The 22,500-nt window shown below is 45.8% G+C and overlaps 1 protein-coding gene across 3 annotated transcripts in view; it reads right to left on the minus strand.

Moving 5' to 3' along the window:
• The window catches only part of hephl1b (hephaestin like 1b), an 80,085-nt gene that overhangs the window by 41,835 nt on the left and 15,750 nt on the right, over positions 1-22,500 (minus strand). For all 3 annotated transcript variants that reach the window (XM_090226310.1, XM_036967792.2, XM_090226311.1), the window contains exons 3-5: positions 17,407-17,619; positions 15,685-15,858; positions 1,242-1,496 (exon numbers count right to left, since the gene is read on the minus strand). In XM_090226310.1, coding sequence (XP_090082436.1) covers positions 1,242-1,496; positions 15,685-15,858; positions 17,407-17,619 — 642 coding nt within the window. The remainder of the gene's footprint in view (positions 1-1,241; positions 1,497-15,684; positions 15,859-17,406; positions 17,620-22,500) is intronic.

The following is a 22,500-nucleotide window of genomic DNA, read 5'->3' on the forward strand; positions in this document are numbered from 1 at the left end:
ACTGTCATATCTAACGAGGTCTAGTGTGGCCAGATACTGGTTGGAACTACTGTCATATCTAACGAGGTCTAGTGTGGCCAGATACTGGTTGGAACTACTGTCATATCTAACGAGGTCTAGTGTGGACAGATACTGGTTGGAACTACTGTCATATCTAACGAGGTCTAGTGTGGCCAGATACTGGTTGGAACCTACTGTCATATCTAACGAGGTCTAGTGTGGCCAGATACTGGTTGGAACCTACTGTCATATCTAACGAGGTCTAGTGTGGCCAGATACTGGTTGGAACTACTGTCATATCTAACGAGGTCTAGTGTGGCCAGATACTGGTTGGAACTACTGTCATATCTAACGAGGTCTAGTGTGGCCAGATACTGGTTGGAACTACTGTCATATCTAACGAGGTCTAGTGTGGCCAGATACTGGTTGGAACTACTGTCATATCTAACGAGGTCTAGTGTGGCCAGATACTGGTTGGAACTACTGTCATATCTAACGAGGTCTAGTGTGGCCAGATACTGGTTGGAACTACTGTCATATCTAACGAGGTCTAGTGTGGCCAGATACTGGTTGGAACCTACTGTCATATCTAACGAGGTCTAGTGTGGCCAGATACTGGTTGGAACCTACTGTCATATCTAACGAGGTCTAGTGTGGCCAGATACTGGTTGGAACCTACTGTCATATCTAACGAGGTCTAGTGTGGCCAGATACTGGTTGGAACCTACTGTCATATCTAACGAGGTCTAGTGTGGCCAGATACTGGTTGGAACTACTGTCATATCTAACGAGGTCTAGTGTGGCCAGATACTGGTTGGAACCTACTGTCATATCTAACTAGGTCTAGTGTGGCCAGATACTGGTTGGAACTACTGTCATATCTAACTAGGTCTAGTGTGGCCAGATACTGGTTGGAACTACTGTCATTTCTAACTAGGTCTAGTGTGGCCAGATACTGGTTGGAACTACTGTCATATCTAACGAGGTCTAGTGTGGCCAGATACTGGTTGGAACTACTGTCATATCTAACTAGGTCTAGTGTGGCCAGATACTGGTTGTGCAGGTTTTTTGCTCCATTCCTGCTTTAACACACCTTATTCAGCTACGCTAGTCAGAAATCTGGCCCAACGAGTCCATGTCTACCTCTGAGGTTGTCAGGCAGATCAGATTACAATCAACAATACTTGCTTAGTGGTCAATGATAGGTTAGTGGTTGGTATGTTTGGGGTCAGATGACATACCCTGTAGATGGTCGTTGACCTGACAGCTCAGCAGCCATTTCCCAGTCGCCAAGGGAACCATCGCCGCGGTGACGAAGGTTGCCGGGAACAGGCTGAGTGTGTCGGCACGGTGACCGCGGTCCAATAGGGTGTTGCCCTGGAAGTATGCGGAGTGTATGTCCACCTCGTTGCCCATCCCAAACAGGTGCCATGCCACCTTGCGCCCCTGGCACAGCTCCATGTCAAGCAGGTTGCCATACATATACCCATTTATGGCTGAGGAGAGGAAGAGGAGAGGATGAGGAGAGGAGGATGAGGAGAGGAGGAGAGGATGAGGAGGATGAGGAGAGGAGGAAGAGATTAGAGGAGGAGAGGATGAGGAGAGGATGATGAGGAGAGGAGAGGAGAATGATGAGAGGAGAGGAGAATGAGGAGAGGAGGAGAGGATGAGGAGAGGATGATGAGGAGAGGGGGAGAGGAGGATGAGGAGAGGAGGAAGAGATTAGAGGAGGAGAGGAGGATGAGGAGGATGAGGAGAGGAGGAGAGGATGAGGAGAGGAGGATGAGGAGAGGAGGAAGAGATTAGAGGAGGAGAGGAGGATGAGGAGAGGAGGATGAGGAGAGGAGGATAAGGAGAGGAGGCGAGGATGATGAGGATAGGATGAGGAGAGGAGGATGCGAGGATGAGAAGGAGAGGTTGAGGAGAGGATGAGGAGAGGAGGACGAGAGGAGAAGATGAAGAGAGGATGAGGAGAGGATGAGGAGAATATGAGGATGAGGAGAGGGGAGGATGAGGATAGGAGGAGAGGAGAGGATGTGGAGAGGAGGACGAGAGGAGAAGATGAAGAGAGGATGAGGAGAGGATGAGGAGAGGATGAGGAGAAGATGAGGAGAATATGAGGATGAGGAGAGGGGAGGATGAGGATAGGAGGAGAGGAGAGGATGTGGAGAGGAGGACGAGAGGAGAAGATGAAGAGAGGATGAGGAGAGGATGAGGAGAGGATGAGGAGAAGATGAGGAGGAGGAGGAGGAGGAGGAGGAGGAGGAGGAGGAGGAGGAGGAGGAGGAGGAGGAGGAGAGGATGAGGAGGGGGGAGGATGAGGATAGGAGGAGAGGAGGAGGAGAGGAAGAGGATGAGGAGAAGATTAGGATGAGGAGATGATGAGGAGAGGAGGAGAAGAGGAAGAGGATGAGGAGAAGATGAGGAGAGGGGAGCAGAGAAGAGATACAGATAGATTTGAGTCCCCCCCTGCCCAGGATACAACAGGTGTAAAACAATACAGTGACATTCTTACCTTGAGACCTCTTTCCCCCCAATGTACAAATAAAAAACACCACAGAACTATGATGAGAGTTAAAGTATATACCTTATTCAATGTACTGGAGCGGTTGTATATATATATATATATACAGTGCCTTGCGAAAGTATTCGGCCCCCTTGAACTTTGCGACCTTTTGCCACATTTCAGGCTTCAAACATAAAGATATAAAACTGTATTTTTTTTGTGAAGAATCAACAACAAGTGGGACACAATCATGAAGTGGAACGACATTTATTGGATATTTCAAACTTTTTTAACAAATCAAAAACTGAAAAAATTGGGCGTGCAAAATTATTCAGCCCCTTTACTTTCAGTGCAGCAAACTCTCTCCAGAAGTTCAGTGAGGATCTCTGAATGATCCAATGTTGACCTAAATGACTAATGATGATAAATACAATCCACCTGTGTGTAATCAAGTCTCCGTATAAATGCACCTGCACTGTGATAGTCTCAGAGGTCCGTTAAAAGCGCAGAGAGCATCATGAAGAACAAGGAACACACCAGGCAGGTCCGAGATACTGTTGTGAAGAAGTTTAAAGCCGGATTTGGATACAAAAAGATTTCCCAAACTTTAAACATCCCAAGGAGCACTGTGCAAGCGATAATATTGAAATTGAAGGAGTATCAGACCACTGCAAATCTACCAAGACCTGGCCGTCCCTCTAAACTTTCAGCTCATACAAGGAGAAGACTGATCAGAGATGCAGCCAAGAGGCCCATGATCACTCTGGATGAACTGCAGAGATCTACAGCCGAGGTGGGAGACTCTGTCCATAGGACAACAATCAGTCGTATATTGCACAAATCTGGCCTTTATGGAAGAGTGGCAAGAAGAAAGCCATTTCTTAAAGATATCCATAAAAAGTGTCGTTTAAAGTTTGCCACAAGCCACCTGGGAGACACACCAAACATGTGGAAGAAGGTGCTCTGGTCAGATGAAACCAAAATTGAACTTTTTGGCAACAATGCAAAACGTTATGTTTGGCGTAAAAGCAACACAGCTGAACACACCATCCCCACTGTCAAACATGGTGGTGGCAGCATCATGGTTTGGGCCTGCTTTTCTTCAGCAGGGACAGGGAAGATGGTTAAAATTGATGGGAAGATGGATGGAGCCAAATACAGGACCATTCTGGAAGAATGATGGAGTCTGCAAAAGACCTGAGACTGGGACGGAGATTTGTCTTCCAACAAGACAATGATCCAAAACATAAAGCAAAATCTACAATGGAATGGTTCAAAAATAAACATATCCAGGTGTTAGAATGGCCAAGTCAAAGTCCAGACCTGAATCCAATCGAGAATCTGTGGAAAGAACTGAAAACTGCTGTTCACAAATGCTCTCCATCCAACCTCACTGAGCTCGAGCTGTTTTGCAAGGAGGAATGGGAAAAAATGTCAGTCTCTCGATGTGCAAAACTGATAGAGACATACCCCAAGCGACTTACAGCTGTAATCGCAGCAAAAGGTGGCGCTACAAATTATTAACTTAAGGGGGCTGAATAATTTTGCACGCCCAATTTTTCAGTTTTTGATTTGTTAAAAAAGTTTGAAATATCCAATAAATGTCGTTCCACTTCATGATTGTGTCCCACTTGTTGTTGATTCTTCACAAAAAAATACAGTTTTATATCTTTATGTTTGAAGCCTGAAATGTGGCAAAAGGTCGCAAAGTTCAAGGGGGCCAAATACTTTCGCAAGGCACTGTATATACATATACCTTATTCAATGTCCAGGGTACTGGAGTGGCTGCACAGTGGCAAGAAAAAGTATGTGAATCCTGTGGAATTACCTGGATTTACCTGGATGAATTACCTGGATTTCTGCATCAATTGGCCATCAAATTAGATCTGATCTTCATCTATGTCACAATAGACAAACACAGTCTGCTTAAACTAATAACACAGAAATGACTGTATTTTTCATAATACATAATTTAAACATTCAGAGTGTAGTTTGGAAAAAGTATGTGAACCCCTAGGCTAATGACTTCTCCAAAAGCTAATTGGTGTCAGGAATCAGCTGACCTGGAGTCCAATCAATGAGACGAGATTGGAGATGTTGGTTAGAGCTGCCTTGCCCTATAAAAAACACTCACAAAATGTGAGTTTGCTATTCACAAGAAGCATGTGAACCTTCGAACAAATAAGATCTCATAAGACCTAAGATTAAGAGTTGTTGACTTGCATAAAGCTGGAAAGGGTTACAAACTATCTCTAAAAGCCTCGATGTTCATCAGTCCATGGTAAGAGAAATTGTCTATAAATGGAGAAAGTTCAGCACTGTTGCTCCTTTCCCTAGGAGTGGCCGACCTGCAAAGATGACTGCAAGAGCACAGTGCAGAATGCTCAATGAGGTTAAGAAGAATCCTAGAGTGTCAGCTAAAGACCTACAGGAGTCTTTGGAACATGCTAACATCATTGAAAGATGATGAAGATGGCAGCATCGCGACTAGATCTTAGAATGAGGCTCCTTAAAGCTAGGCGTCCCGCTAGCGTGACAACTTCCGGTGAAACTGGAGGGCGCGCAATTCAAATAAATAATCATAAACATTATGGTACATATAAGTGTCTTATATCGGCTGAAAGCTTACATTCTTGTTAATCTAACTGCACTGTCTGATTTACAGTAGCTATTAGGGCGAAAAACATGCCATGCGATTGTTTGAAGATGGCGCCCCACAAATATTTTTCCACCGGCACAGGTTTCATACATTCACTTATAAGTAGAAAAGTAGAGGTCGACCAATTAATCGGAATGGCCGAAGGTTGTGCAATGTAACAGGAATATTTAGACTTATGGCCGCCACCCGTTAAGATAAAATACGGAACGGTTCCGTATTTCACTGAAATAATAAACGTTTTGTTTTCGAGATGATAGTTTCTGGATTCTACCATATTAATGACCTAAGGCTCGTATTTCTGTGTGTTTTTATGTTAAAATTAAGTCTATGATTTCATAGAGCAGTCTGACTGAGCGACGGTAGGCACCAGCAGGCTCGTAAGCATTCTTTCAAACAGCACTTTTGTGCGTTTTGCCAGCAGTTGTTTATGACTTCAAGCCTATCAACTCCCGAGATTAGGCTGGTGTAACCGATGTGAAATGGCTAGCTAGTTAGCGGTGTGCGCGCTAATAGCGTTTCAAACGTCACTCATTCTGAGACTTGGAGTAGTTGTTCCCCTTGCTCTGCATGGGCAACGCTGCTTCGAGGGTGGCTGTTCCTGGTTCGAGCCCAGGTAGCGGCGAGGAGAGGGATGGAAGCTATACAGTTACACTGGCAATACTAAAGTGCCTATAAGAACATCCAATAGTCAAAGGTATATGGAATACAAATGGTATAGAGAGAAATAGTCCTATAATAACTACAACCTAAAACTTCTTACCTGGGAATATTGAAGACTCATGTTAAAAGGAACCACCAGCTTTCATATGTTCTCATGTTCTGAGCAAGGAACTGAAACGTTAGCTTTCTTACATAGCACATATTACTTTCTTCTCCAACACTTTGTTTTTGCATTATTTAAACCAAATTGACCATGTTTCATTATTTATTTGAGGTTAAATTGATTTTATTGATGGATTATATTAAGTTAAAATAAATGTTCATTCAGTATTGTTGTAATTGTCATTATTACAAATAAATGTTAAAAAAATCGTCCGATTAGTCAGCTTTTTTTGGTCTTTTTTTTCAGTATCGGTGTTGAAAAATCTGTTGACCTCTAGTATAAAGATGAAATATTCACTTACTTCCTCTGAAAATCTTCCTCTGATTTGTCATCCAAAGGGTCCCAGCTATAACACGCAGTGTCATTTTGTTAGATAAAATCCTTCTTTATATCCCAAAAAGTCTGTTCAGTTGGCGCCATCGATTTGAGTAATCCACTCGTTCAACATGAAGAGAAAGGAATCCAAAAAGCTACCGCTAAACTTTGTTAAAACAAGTCAAAATACGTTTCTATTAACTCCTCAGACACCCTAAAATGTAATCAAACTATAATATATATTTCGGAAAGAAGTATGTTCAATAGGAAATCAATTTTAGTAGGTGCGTAATTTCTTCATGGCACACGCAAACACGGATTTCCAAGACTGTGTCCTTCTACTAAAACTGTTATCTGTTATTCGTTTTTGAAGTTACAAGTCTGAAACCTTGAACATAGACTGCTGACACCCTGTGGAAACCATAGGAATTGCATCCAGGGAGCTAATTATTAATATGACCTTTCTGTTGCATTTCTAAGAGGATGGTCTCTCAACAAAAAACAAATCCAGTGGGTTTTACTTTGGATTTTCTCCTACCATATCTATGGTGTTATATTCTCCTACATTATTTTAAAATTTGTACGAACTCCAAAGTGTTTCCTTTCCAATGGTACCAATTATATGCATATCCTGGCTTCAGGGCCTGAGCAACAGGCAGTTTACTTTGGTCACGTCATTCAGGCGGAAATTGAGAAAAAAGGGGCTTAGGGCTTCCTCTGATACCGCCTGGTATAGAGCTCCTGGATGGCAGGAAGCTTGGCCCCAGTGATGTACTGGGCAGTACGCACTACCCTCTGTACTGCCTTGCAGTCGGAGGCCGAGCAGTTGCCATACCAGGCAGTGATGCAACCAGGCAGGATGCTCTCGATGGTGCAGTTGTAGAACCTTTTGAGGATCTGAGGACCCATGCCAAATCTTTCCAGTCTCCTGAGGGGGAATAGATTTTGTTGTGCCCTCTTTACGACTGTCTTGGTGTGTTTGGACCATGTTAGTTTGTTGGTGATGTGGACACAAAGGAACTTGAAACTCTCAACTTGCTCCACTACAGCCCCGTCGATGAGAATGGGGGCGTCCACTTTTTCCTGTAGTCCACAATCATCTCCTTTGTCTTGATCACGTTGAAGGAGAGATTGTTGTCCTGGAACCACACAGCCAGGTCTCTGACCTCCTCCCTATCTGTCCGCCAATTGAAGCCCAACAGAAGTTTGGTGACGCAACAGGACAACGGCCCAAAACACAGAAGTAAATCAACAACAGAATGGCTTCAACAGAAGAAAATACGCCTTCTGGAGTGGCCCAGTCAGAGTCCTGACCTCAACCCGATTGAGATGCTGTGGCATGACCTTGAGAGTGGTTCACACCAGACATCCCAAGAATATTTCTGAACTGAAACAGTTTTGTAAAGAGGAATGGTCCAAAATTCCTCCTGACCGTTGTGCAGGTCTGATCCACAACTACAGAAAACTTTTGGTTGAATTTATTGCTGTCAAAGGAGGGGTCAACCAATTAGTGAAGGTGTTCACATCCTTTTCCCACAATGCACTGTGAATGTTTACACTGTGTGTTCAATAAAAGACATGCAAACTGTATAATTGTGTGTGTGTTATTAGATTGAGCAGACTGTGTTTGTTTATTGTTGTGTCTTAGATGAAGATTAATTCAAATTTTATGACCAATTAATACAGAAATCCAGGCAATTCCAAAGGGTTCACATACTGGTGTTGTCCTGAGGTGGAATGTTTACAGTATTCACGATAACAGCTGAAAACTCTCCTGGGAGGCAGAATGGTCGGCAATGGACCGTCAGCTATTTCAAGACGGGCGAACAATGGGTCAAGGCTTCTACTGCACTAGAGTCTGTATCTGTTACTGATAATCCATTTCACTAGACCAGCTGGGCAGGCAGGACGGGCGAACAATGGGTCAAGGCTTCTACTGCACTAGAGTCTGTATCTGTTACTGATAATCCATTTCACTAGACCAGCTGGGCAGGCAGGACGGGCGAACAATGGGTCATGGCTTCTACTGCACTAGAGTCTGCATCTGTTACTGATAATCAATTTCACTAGACCAGCTGGGCAGGCAGGACGGGCGAACAATGGGTCATGGCTTCTACTGCACTAGAGTCTGCATCTGTTACTGATAATCCATTTCACTAGACCAGCTGGGCAGGCAGGACGGGCGAACAATGGGTCAAGGCTTCTACTGCACTAGAGTCTGCCTCTGTTACTGATAATCCATTTCACTAGACCAGCTGGGCAGGCAGGACGGGCGAACAATGGGTCAAGGCTTCTACTGCACTAGAGTCTGCCTCTGTTACTGATAATCCATTTCACTAGACCAGTTGGGCAGGCAGGACGGGCGAACAATGGGTCAAAGCTTCTACTGCACTAGAGTCTGCCTCTGTTACTGATAATCCATTTCACTAGACCAGCTGGTTAGGCAGGACGGGCGAACAATGGGTCAAGGCTTCTACTGCACTAGAGTCTGCATCTGTTACTGATAATCCATTTCACTAGACCAGCTGGGCAGGCAGGACGGGCGAACAATGGGTCAAGGCTTCTACTGCACTAGAGTCTGCATCTGTTACTGATAATCCATTTCACTAGACCAGCTGGGCAGGCAGGACGGGCGAACAATGGGTCAAGGCTTCTACTGCACTAGAGTCTGCATCTGTTACTGATAATCCATTTCACTAGACCAGCTGGGCAGGCAGGACGGGCGAACAATGGGTCAAGGCTTCTACTGCACTAGAGTCTGTATCTGTTACTGATAATCCATTTCACTAGACCAGCTGGGCAGGCAGGACGGGCGAACAATGGGTCATGGCTTCTACTGCACTAGAGTCTGCATCTGTTACTGATAATCCATTTCACTAGACCAGCTGGGCAGGCAGGACGGGCGAACAATGGGTCATGGCTTCTACTGCACTAGAGTCTGCATCTGTTACTGATAATCCATTTCACTAGACCAGCTGGGCAGGCAGGACGGGCGAACAATGGGTCAAGGCTTCTACTGCACTAGAGTCTGCCTCTGTTACTGATAATCCATTTCACTAGACCAGCTGGGCAGGCAGGACGGGCGAACAATGGGTCAAGGCTTCTACTGCACTAGAGTATGCATCTGTTACTGATAATCCATTTCACTAGACCAGATGGGCAGGCAGGACGGGCGAACAATGGGTCAAGGCTTCTACTGCACTAGAGTCTGCATCTGTTACTGATAATCCATTTCACTAGACCAGCTGGGCAGGCAGGACGGGCGAACAATGGGTCAAGGCTTCTACTGCACTAGAGTCTGCATCTGTTACTGATAATCCATTTCACTAGACCAGCTGGGCAGGAAGGACGGGCGAACAATGGGTCAAGGCTTCTACTGCACTAGAGTCTGCCTCTGTTACTGATAATCCATTTCACTAGACCAGCTGGGCAGGCAGGACGGGCGAACAATGGGTCAAGGCTTCTACTGCACTAGAGTCTGCCTCTGTTACTGATAATCCATTTCACTAGACCAGCTGGGCAGGCAGGACGGGCGAACAATGGGTCAAGGCTTCTACTGCACTAGAGTCTGCCTCTGTTACTGATAATCCATTTCACTAGACCAGCTGGGCAGGCAGGACGGGCGAACAATGGGTCAAGGCTTCTACTGCACTAGAGTCTGCCTCTGTTACTGATAATCCATTTCACTAGACCAGCTGGGCAGGCAGGACGGGCGAACAATGGGTCAAGGCTTCTACTGCACTAGAGTCTGTATCTGTTACAGATAATCCATTTAACTAGACCAGCTGGGCAGGCAGGACGGGCGAACAATGGGTCAAGGCTTCTACTGCACTAGAGTCTGTATCTGTTACTGATAATCCATTTCACTAGACCAGCTGGGCAGGCAGGACGGGCGAACAATGGGTCAAGGCTTCTACTGCACTAGAGTCTGCATCTGTTACTGATAATCCATTTCACTAGACCAGCTGGGCAGGCAGGACGGGCAAACAATGGGTCAAAGCTTCTACTGCACTAGAGTCTGCCTCTGTTACTGATAATCCATTTCACTAGACCAGCTGGGCAGGCAGGACGGGCGAACAATGGGTCAAGGCTTCTACTGCACTAGAGTCTGCCTCTGTTACTGATAATCCATTTCACTAGACCAGCTGGGCAGGCAGGACGGGCGAACAATGGGTCAAGGCTTCTACTGCACTAGAGTCTGTATCTGTTACTGATAATCCATTTCACTAGACCAGCTGGGCAGGCAGGACGGGCGAACAATGGGTCAAGGCTTCTACTGCACTAGAGTCTGCATCTGTTACTGATAATCCATTTCACTAGACCAGCTGGGCAGGCAGGACGGGCGAACAATGGGTCAAAGCTTCTACTGCACAAGAGTCTGCCTCTGTTACTGATAATCCATTTCACTAGACCAGCTGGGCAGGCAGGACGGGCGAACAATGGGTCAAGGCTTCTACTGCACTAGAGTCTGCCTCTGTTACTGATAATCCATTTCACTAGACCAGCTGGGCAGGCAGGACGGGCGAACAATGGGTCATGGCTTCTACTGCACTAGAGTCTGTATCTGTTACTGATAATCCATTTCACTAGACCAGCTGGGCAGGCAGGACGGGCGAACAATGGGTCATGGCTTCTACTGCACTAGAGTCTGCCTCTGTTACTGATAATCCATTTCACTAGACCAGCTGGGCAGGCAGGACGGGCGAACAATGGGTCAAAGCTTCTACTGCACTAGAGTCTGCATCTGTTACTGATAATCCATTTCACTAGACCAGCTGGGCAGGCAGGACGGGCGAACAATGGGTCAAGGCTTCTACTGCACTAGAGTCTGTATCTGTTACTGATAATCCATTTCACTAGACCATCTGGGCAGGCAGGACGGGCGAACAATGGGTCAAGGCTTCTACTGCACTAGAGTCTGCCTCTGTTACTGATAATCCATTTCACTAGACCAGCTGGGCAGGCAGGTTGCCAAACATGTCCCCTTTACAGGCTGCCAGGACAGACGAGACGGGAGGGGACATTCTGTCACAGTATTCAGCCTGCTAGTCAGGGACATTCAGGACATGGGGGGAGACGGGAGGGGACATTCTGTCACAGTATTCAGCCTGCTAGTCAGGGACATTCAGGACATGGGGAGACGGGAGGGGACATTCTGTCACAGTATTCAGCCTGCTAGTCAGGGACATTCAGGACATGGGGAGAAGAGAGGAGAGGAGACATTCTGTCTCAGTATTCAGCCTGCTAGTTCAGGGACATTCAGGACATGGGGAGATGAGAGGAGAGGGGACATTCTGTCACAGTATTCAGCCTACTAGTCAGGAACATTCAGGACATGGGGAGATGAGAGGAGGGGGGACATTCTGTCACAGTATTCAGCCTACAGGTCAGGAACATTCAGGACATGGGGAGAGGGGAGGGGACATTCTGTCACAGTATTCAGCCTGCTAGTCAGGAACATTCAGGACATGGGGAGACGAGAGGAGAGGGGACATTATGTCACAGTATTCAGCCTGCTAGTCAGGAACATTCAGGACATGGGGAGACGAGAGGAGAGGGGACATTCTGTCACAGTATTCAGCCCGCTAGTCAGGGACATTCAGGACATGGGGAGACGAGAGGAGAGGAGACATTCTGTCTCAGTATTCAGCCTACTAGTCAGGGACATTCAGGACATGGGGAGACGGGAGGGGACATTCTGTCACAGTATTCAGCCTGCTAGTCAGGAACATTCAGGACATGGGGAGACGGGAGGGGACATTCTGTCACAGTATTCAGCCTACTAGTCAGGAACATTCAGGACATGGGGAGATGAGAGGGGACATTCTGTCACAGTATTCAGCCTACTAGTCAGGAACATTCAGGACATGGGGAGATGAGAGGAGAGGGGACATTCTGTCACAGTATTCAGCCTACTAGTCAGGAACATTCAGGACATGGGGAGATGAGAGGAGGGGGGACATTCTGTCACAGTATTCAGCCTACAGGTCAGGAACATTCAGGACATGGGGAGAGGGGAGGGGACATTCTGCCACAGTATTCAGCCTGCTAGTCAGGAACATTCAGGACATGGGGAGACGAGAGGAGAGGGGACATTCTGTCACAGTATTCAGCCCGCTAGTCAGGGACATTCAGGACATGGGGAGACGAGAGGAGAGGAGACATTCTGTCTCAGTATTCAGCCTACTAGTCAGGGACATTCAGGACATGGGGAGACGGGAGGGGACATTCTGTCACAGTATTCAGCCTACTAGTCAGGAACATTCAGGACATGGGGAGACGGGAGGGGACATTCTGTCACAATATTCAGCCTGCTAGTCAGGAACATTCAGGACATGGGGAGACGGGAGGGGACATTCTGTCACAGTATTCAGCCTACTAGTTCAGGAACATTCAGGACATGGGGAGACGGGATAGGACATTCTGTCACAGTATTCAGCCTACTAGTTCAGGAACATTCAGGACATAGGGAGACGGGAGGAGACATTCTGTCACAGTATTCAGCCTGCTAGTCAGGAACATTCAGGACATGGGGAGACGGGAGAGGACATTCTGTCACAGTATTCAGCCTACTAGTTCAGGAACATTCAGGACATGGGGAGACGGGAGGGGACATTCTGTCACAGTATTCAGCCTACTAGTCAGGAACATTCAGGACATGGGGAGACGGGAGTGGACATTCTGTCACAATATTCAGCCTGCTAGTCAGGAACATTCAGGACATGGGGAGACGGGAGAGGACATTCTGTCACAGTATTCAGCCTACTAGTTCAGGAACATTCAGGACATGGGGAGACGGGAGGGGACATTCTGTCACAGTATTCAGCCTACTAGTCAGGAACATTCAGGACATGGGGAGACGGGAGGGGACATTCTGTCACAATATTCAGCCTGCTAGTCAGGAACATTCAGGACATGGGGAGACGAGAGGAGAGGAGACATTCTGTCTCAGTATTCAGCCTGCTAGTTCAGGGACATTCAGGACATGGGGAGACGGGAGGGGACATTCTGTCACAGTATTCAGCCTACTAGTCAGGAACATTCAGGACATGGGGAGATGAGAGGAGAGGGGACATTCTGTCACAGTATTCAGCCTGCTAGTTCAGGGACATTCAGGACATGGGGAGATGAGAGGAGAGGGGACATTCTGTCACAGTATTCAGCCTGCTAGTTCAGGGACATTCAGGACATGGGGAGAGACGGGAGGGAACATTCTGTTTATAAATGAGATTAGAAGATCTGAGAATGTATCTCCTTGTATTACCAGTCACAAAGTATATCATGTACAAGTCCTGGCAAGAGGACAACAAGAAGATGGAAAGACACAAACAACGGTGTTGCCCATAACTGACACAGTTCCCAGCACTGACCAGGGGCTGCGACAATGTGAACAGACAAAACCCCCAGTCTTGCTGTGTACGTTATGAATCTGTCATCTAGGAGTGATATCTTCATATCCTTTCCATTCCACCATTTCACTTCAACCACTTGATTGTCTTTAATTGAATGTCTTCTTGTTAGAACAGGTTGGCTAATTGTTGGCTTCTCTCACTAATTGCCTGAATCAGACACAGGTGTATAAATGTTTGCTGGAGAAATCCCATTAGGGAGTTGGAGCACCTCTACACCCTCAGTAGACTGAACAGATTAAACCTGCGCACACAGAGCTCTCTCTCTCTCTCTCTCTCTCTCTCTCTCTCTCTCTCTCTCTCTCTCTCTCTCTCTCTCTCTCTCTCTCTCTCTCTCTCTCTCTCTCTCTCTCTCTCTCTCTCTCTCTCTCTCTCTCTCTCTCTCTCACAGCTCTCTCTCTCTCTCTCTCTCTCTCTCTCTCACACAGCTCTGTTAACCTGCACACACAGACACACATCGACGGGGCTGTGGTGGAGCAGGTTGAGAGCTTCAAATTCCTCAGTGTCCACATCACTAAGGATCTATCATGGTCCAAACACACCACCACAGTTGTGAAGAGGGCATGACAACTCCTCTTCCCCCTCAGGAGACTGAAAATATTTGTCATGGGCCCTCAGATCTTCAAAAAGTTCTACAGCTGCACCATCGAGAGCATCCTGACAGGCTGCAAGGCACTACAAGGCACTACGGAGGGTGATGTGTACAGCCCAGTACATCCAGGTTCTCTATACCAGGTGGTGTCAGAGGAAGAACCCCCCAAAAATGGTCAAAGACTCCAGCCACCCAGGCCGTAGACGGTTCACTCTGCTACCACATGGCAAGCAGTACCAGTGCACCAAGTCTGGAACCAACAGGACACTGAACAGATTCTACCCCCAAGCCATAAGAATGCTGAACAAGACAGCTGAACAAGACAGCTGAACAAGACTGCTGAACAAGACTGCTGAACAAGACAGCTGAACAAGACAGCTGAACAAGACTGCTGAACAAGACTGCTGAACAAGACTGCTAAACAAGACTGCTAAACAAGACTGCTGAACAAGACTGCTGAACAAGACAGCTGAACAAGACTGACAAACAAGGCTGACTGCTAGACAAGACTGCTAAACAAGGCTGCTAAACAAGACTGACTACTAAACAAGACTGACTACTAAACAAGGCTGACTGCTAAACAAGGCTGACTGCTAAACAAGGCTGACTGCTAAACAAGGCTGCTAAACAAGACTGCTAAACAAGACTGACAAACAAGGCTGACTGCTAGACAAGACTGCTAAACAAGACTGCTAAACAAGGCTTCTAAACAAGACTGACTGCTAAACAAGACTGACTACTAAACAAGACTGACTACTAAACAAGACTGCTAAACAAGGCTGACTGCTAAACAAGGCTGCTAAACAAGACTGCAAAACAAGACTGCTAAACAAGACTGCTAAACAAGACTGACTGCTAAACAAGACTGCTAAACAAGGCTGACTGCTAAACAAGACTGCTAAACAAGGCTGACTGCTAAACAAGGCTGCTAAACAAGACTGCTAAACAATACCTGTTTTTGTATATATCTATTTATTCAAAATAAATATCTTATTTTGAGAATAAACTGTTCTTCACTTTTAGTAAAAACCTTTTTATGTGAAGGGCATCGGCTAGCCTTTTCACATGGGGGGAGGGAGGATAGGAAGACATGGGGGAGAAATGGGGGATCCTGGGTAGGAAGAGGAAAGGACTTGTGGGAGAGATGGGGGAGGAGGGGTGAAATGGGGGAGGAGGGGTGAAATGGGGGATCCTGGGTAGGAAGAGGAAAGGACTTGTGGGAGAGATGGGGGAGGAGGGGTGAAATGGGGGAGGAGAGGTGAAATGGGGGATCCTGGGTAGGAAGAGGAAAGGACTTGTGGGAGAGATGGGGGAGGAGAGCGAGAAAGAAAGGGAGGTGTTTTTAGGGTTTGTTCTAGCAGGCAAGACTTGATTACCCACCATGCATCATGTTGGACTCCTGGAAGTCTGGGTCATCAGGGTCGACGGAGGCGGGGTCAGAACAGAAGGTCTGGATGTTGTGTTCGTGGTACCAGCTCATAGACTCATCCACCACGTTGAACATCAGAACAACGTCTCTGTCTACATCTACACGACCCTCGTCTGTCAGGATACCTGGTTAACACAGCACCAGATTTACATCTATACATTTATACATCAGAACAACGTCTCTGTCTACATCTACACGACCCTCCCAACAACCTCTCTGTCTACATCTACACGACCCTCCCAACAACCTCTCTGTCTACATCTACACGACCCTCTCCTGTCAGGATACCTGGTTAACACAGCACCAGATTTACATCTACACGACCCTCTCAACAACGTCTCTGTCTACATCTACACGACCCTCCCAACAACCTCTCTGTCTACATCTACACGACCCTCTCCTGTCAGGATACCTGGTTAACACAGCACCAGATTTACATCTACACGACCCTCCCAACAACGTCTCTGTCTACATCTACACGACCCTCTCCTGTCAGGATACCTGGTTAACACAGCACCAGATTTACATCTACACGACCCTCGTCTGTCAGGATACCTGGTTAACACAGCACCAGATTTACATCTATACATTAATACATCAGAACAACGTCTCTGTCTACATCTACACGACCCTCCTAACAACCTCTCTGTCTACATCTACACGACCCTCCCAACAACCTCTCTGTCTACATCTACACGACCCTCCCAACAACCTCTCTGTCTACATCTACACGACCCTCCCAACAACCTCTCTGTCTACATCTACACGACCCTCTCCTGTCAGGATACCTGGTTAACACAGCACCAGATTTACATCTACACGACCCTCTCAACAACGTCTCTGTCTACATCTACACGACCCTCCCAACAACCTCTCTGTCTACATCTACACGACCCTCTCCTGTCAGGATACCTGGTTAACACAGCACCAGATTTACATCTACACGACCCTCCCAACAACGTCTCTGTCTACATCTACACGACCCTCTCCTGTCAGGATACCTGGTTAACACAGCACCAGATTTACATCTACACGACCCTCGTCTGTCAGGATACCTGGTTAACACAGCACCAGATTTACATCTATACATTAATACATCAGAACAACGTCTCTGTCTACATCTACACGACCCTCCTAACAACCTCTCTGTCTACATCTACACGACCCTCTCCTGTCAGGATACCTGGTTAACACAGCACCAGATTTACATCTACACGACCCTCGTCTGTCAGGATACCTGGTTAACACAGCACCAGATTTACATCTACACGACCCTCCCAACAACGTCTCTGTCTACATCTACACGACCCTCTCCTGTCAGGATACCTGGTTAACACAGCACCAGATTTACATCTATACATTAAACATCAGAACAACGTCTTCATGTCAATACAGATTAAGGTATGATGGGCAACACTTTACATTAATGTGTATTAATTTACGTAGGCTTTATAAAGGGTTCATAGGTAGTTCACAGGTTAACACACACACACACACACACACACACACACACACACACACACACACACACACACACACACACACACAGACCCTTCTCTCAGGTGAGTATTGGGGGTTATAATGAGTGTTGAAGGTAGGGGAACACACAGACCCTTCTCTCAGGTGAGTATTTGGGGTTATAATGAGTGTTTAAGGTAGGGGAACACACAAACCTTTCTTGCAGGTGAGCAGAGCTCCTATGAGTCCAGAAGTGATATCTCTAGGAGCCTCTACATGTGAGTGGTATACCCAGGTCAGACAGGCTGCGTCTCCCTCTGTAGGGGAGAACTCAGGACGCACCTCCCAGCGGTAGGTATAGCTGGCCCCGGGGCCAACACTGTCATCCTGCTTCAGTCTGTCTGATGTACCGTCTGGATACAGCGCCCCTGGTGGAGAGATGGAGTATTATATTATTATAGAGCCAGTGGTAGGTATAGCTGGCTCCTGGATACAGCGCCCCTAGTGGAGAGATGGAGTATTGTATTATTATATAGCCAGTGGTAGGTATAGCTGGCTCCTGGATACAGCACCCCTAGTGGAGAGATGGAGTATTATATTATTATATAGCCAGAGGTAGGTATAGCTGGCTCCTGGATACAGCGCCCCTAGTGGAGAGATGGAGTATTGTATTATTATATAGCCAGAGGTAGGTATAGCTGGCTCCTGGATACAGCGCCCCTAGTGGAGAGATGGAGTATTGTATTATTATATAGCCAGAGGTAGGTATAGCTGGCTCCTGGATACAGCACCCCTAGTGGAGAGATGGAGAAACACACATCTACAGTTTAGTTAGAGAACTGGTGCTAACTTTCTTTGACTATTTGTAATGTTGTAATACTTGTACACCTGACTAGTATAATAGTGTTTGTCTGAAGTATGAACAGAGCTGTTGTGTGTTTGTCTGCTAGTTTCATATAATCTTATCTCCAATTAACGGTTATGACCTGATGACATCCGTCCCTGCCTGGCTTATCTCCATTCAAACTCCAACCGCCACGTGTGTGTGTGTGTGTGTGTGTGTGTGTGTGTGTGTGTGTGTGTGTGTGTGTGTGTGTGTGTGTGTGTGTGTGTGTGTGTGTGTGTGTGTGTGTGTGTGTGTGTGTGTGTGTGTGCCCTATAAACACAGATGGAGAAGCAGTAACCTTTGGGTCTGTAGTCACCTGACACAGTGAAGTCACAGTCATGTTATCAATTATTGTTCCTACATACTGTACTGGAAATAACCACACACACACAGAGAGAGAGAGAGAGAGAGAGAGAAAGAGAGAGAGAGAGAGAGAGAGAGAGAAAGAGAGAGAGAGAGAGAGAGAGAGAGAGAGAGAGAGAGAGAGAGAGAGACCCAACCAAATCATAAAAAAACTCAAACTTGACACATTGGAAAGAATTAACAAAACAACAGAGTAAACTAGAATGCTATTTGGCCCTAAACAGAGAGTACACAGCGGCAGAATACTTGACCACTGTGACTGACCCAAAATTGAAGGAAATTTTGACTATTCATAATATGACATTTGTAATGTCTTTATTCTTTTGGAACTTCTGTGAGTGTCATGTTTACTGTTCATTTTTATTCTTTATTTCATTTTTTTATATTACCTACTTCACTTGCTTTGGCAATTTTAACATATGTTTCCCATGCCAATAAAGCCCATTGAATTGAATTGAAAGAGAGAGACAGAGAGAGAGAGAGAGAAACAGAGAGTGGCAGAATACCTGACCACTGTAACTGACCCAAACTTAAGGAAAGCTTTGACTATGTACAGACTCATTAAGCATAGCCTTGCTATTGAGAAAGGTCGCCGTAGTCAGACCTGTGCACTCTGCCCACAAAATGAGGTGGAAACTGAGCTGCACTTCCTAACCTCCTGCCCAATGTATGACCATATTAGAGACACATATTTCCCTCAGATTACACAGATCCACAAAGAATTTGAAAACAAACCCAATTTGGATAAACTCCCATATCTACTGGGTGAAATACCACAATGTGCCATCACAGCAGCAAGATTTGTGACCAGTTGCCACGAGAAAAGGGCAACCAGTGAAGAACAAACACCATTTCAAATACAACCCATATTTATGTTTATTTATTTTCCCTTTTGTACTTTGACTATTTGCACATCATTACAACACTGTATATAGACATAATACGTGAGTAAGACATTTAAACGTGTTAACCCTCGCAGGGCTGCTGGCCCCTGTGTCCTCGGAGCATGCGCAGACCAGCTGGCTGGTGTGTTTACGGACATATTCAATCAATCCTTATCCCAGTCTGCTGTTCACACATGCTTCAAGAGGGCCACCATTGTCCCTGTTCCCAAGAAAGCGAAGGTAACTGAGCTAAATGACTACCGCCCCGTAGCACTCACTTCCGTCATCATGAAGTGCTTTGAGAGACTAGTCAAGGATCATATCACCTCCACCCTACCTGACACCCTAGACCCACTCCAATTTGCTTACCGCCTCAATAGGTCCACAGATGATGTAATCGCCACCACACTGCCCTGACCCATCTGGACAAGAGGAATACCTACGTAAGAATGCTGTTCATTGACTACAGCTCGGCATTCAACACCATAGTACCCTGGGTCTCGACCCCGCCATGTGCAACTGGGTCCTGGACTTTCTGACGGGACGCCCCCAGGTTGTGAGGGTAGGTAACAACATCTCAACCCCGCTGATTCTCAAAGCTGGGGACCCTCAAGGGTGCGTTCTGAGCCCTCTCCTGTACTCCCTGTTCACCCACGACTGCGTGGCCATACACGCTCAATCATCAAGATTGCAGACGACACTACAGCGGTAGGCTTGATTACCAACAACGACGAGACGGCCTACAGGGAGGAGGTGAGGGCCCTCGGAGTGTGGTGTCAGGAAAATAACCTCACACTCAACGTCAACAAAACAAAGGAGATGATCGTGGACTTCAGGAAACAGCAGAGGGAGCAGCCCCCTATCCACATCGATGGGACAGTAGTGGAGAGGGTGGAAAGTTTGAAGTTCCTCGGCGTACACATCACGGACAAACTGAAATGGTCCACCCACACAGACAGCATCGTGAAGAAGGCGCAGCAGCATCCTGTCGGGCTGTATCACCGCCTGGTACGGCAACTGCTCCGCCCACAACCGTAAGGCTCTCCACTATCATCCAGAAGGCGAGGTCAGTACAGGTGCATCAAAGCGGGGACTGAGAGACTGAACAACAGCTTCTATCTCAAGGCCATCAGACTGTTAAACAGCCATCACTAACTCAGAGAGACTGAACAACAGCTTCTATCTCAAGGCCATCAGACTGTTAACCAGCCATGACTAACATTGAGTGGCTGCTGCCAACACACTGACTCAACTCCAGCCACTTTAATAATAAAAAATTGGATGTAATACATATATCACTAGTCACTTTAAACAATGCCACTTTATATAATGTTTACATACCCTACATTATTAATCTCATATGTATATACTGTACTCTATATCATCTACTGCATCTTGCCTATGCTGTTCGGCCATCGCTCATCCATACATTTATAAGTACATATTCTTATTAATTCTTTGTTGTTGGGGAATTGTTAGATTACTCGTTAGATATTTCTGCACGGAACTAGAAGCACAAGCACTTCGCTACACTTGCATTAACATCTGCTAACCATCTGTATGTGACCAATAACATCTGCTAACCATGTGACCAATAACATCTGCTAACCATGTGACCAATAACATCTGCTAACCATGTGACCAATAACATCTGCTAACCATGTGACCAATAACATCTGCTAACCATGTGACCAATAACATCTGCTAACCATTTTATTTAATTTATTATGACATTTATTTTTTTTATTTTTTCATTTATTTCACCTTTATTTAACCAGGTAGGCTAGTTGAGAACAAGTTCTCATTTGCAACTGCGACCTGGCCAAGATAAAGCATAGCAGTGTGAACAGACAACACAAAGTTACACATGGAATAAACAATTAACAAGTCAATAACACAGTAGAAAACAAAGGGGGGGGATTTGAAATGTCTTTATTATTTTGGAACTTTTGTGAGTGTAATGTTTACTGTTTATTATCTATTTCACTTGCTTTGGCAATGTAAACATATGTTTCCCATGCCAATAAATCCCTTAAATTGAAATTGAATTGAGAGAGAGAGAGAGAGCAGAGAGAGAAAGCAGAGAGAGAGAGAGAGAGAGAGAGAGAGAGAGAGAGCAGAGGCAAGCCAGGACACCACGGGACAGAAGAATGTTGGTAAATCACAGAGAACCCCATTCTTGGAAGAGCAGAAGCGGACTGGAACTGCCTGGCTGAGACGTTGTGTGAATTCCAGTGGCAGACAGGCCAACTGTAGTGTGTTCTGACTGTATACCTGTCATGGTATGTAATGACAGCCTCTAAAACATCTCTCTTCTCTTTCCTCTTTGTAAGAACACACTATCCTACATGCACAATCTGGGAGCTCTGTCTGATTGTCTATCTAAGGCTGTTTCTATAGTGTTGTCTTTGTCTGTCTTCCTGTTATCTGATCTAGTCTGGCTTGAAAATAGCAGCTCTCTTTAGACAAACAAGGAATACAGACAAACAACCAGCCCAAAAAGGCAACAAGGTGGTGAAGAGACAGCAGTGTTGCCAGGAAGGGTATTATAGACCAGAACCAGTTGTGCTCTGTTGTAGATGTCCAACCAACAACAGACAAAGCAGCTGGGAACAGACAGAGAGAAAAAGAGGGGAACTGGACCCTGGTGTGAGTCTGCGGCTACTGATGGTCTGGTCACGTTGTGATCTGATCTGCTCTGCTCTGCTCTGATTGGTTCTGTTCTGTTCTGTTCAAATGTCCTCACTTCAGACCCTGGCCAACAACACAACACAATGGAGATATTATGAATGTCTGAACTATGTGGAGATACTAGAGACGTCTGAACTAGATGGAGATACTATGAATGTCTAAACTAGATGGAGATATTATGAATGTATAAACTAGATGGAGATATTATGAATGTCTAAACTAGATGAGATATTATGAATGTCTAAACTAGATGAGATACTAGAGACGTCTAAACTAGATGAGATATTATGAATGTCTAAACTAGATGAGATATTATGAATGTCTAAACTAGATAAGATATTTTGAATGTCTAAACTAGATGAGATATTATGAATGTCTAAACTAGATGAGATATTATGAATGTCTAAACTAGATGAGATACTAGAGACATCTAAACGAGATGAGATATTATGAATGTCTAAACTAGATGAGATATTATGAATGTC

Source organism: Oncorhynchus mykiss, chromosome 29, assembly GCF_057628025.1.
Source record: "Oncorhynchus mykiss isolate SJ-2025 chromosome 29, ASM5762802v1, whole genome shotgun sequence".
NCBI classification, from domain to species: domain Eukaryota; kingdom Metazoa; phylum Chordata; class Actinopteri; order Salmoniformes; family Salmonidae; genus Oncorhynchus; species Oncorhynchus mykiss.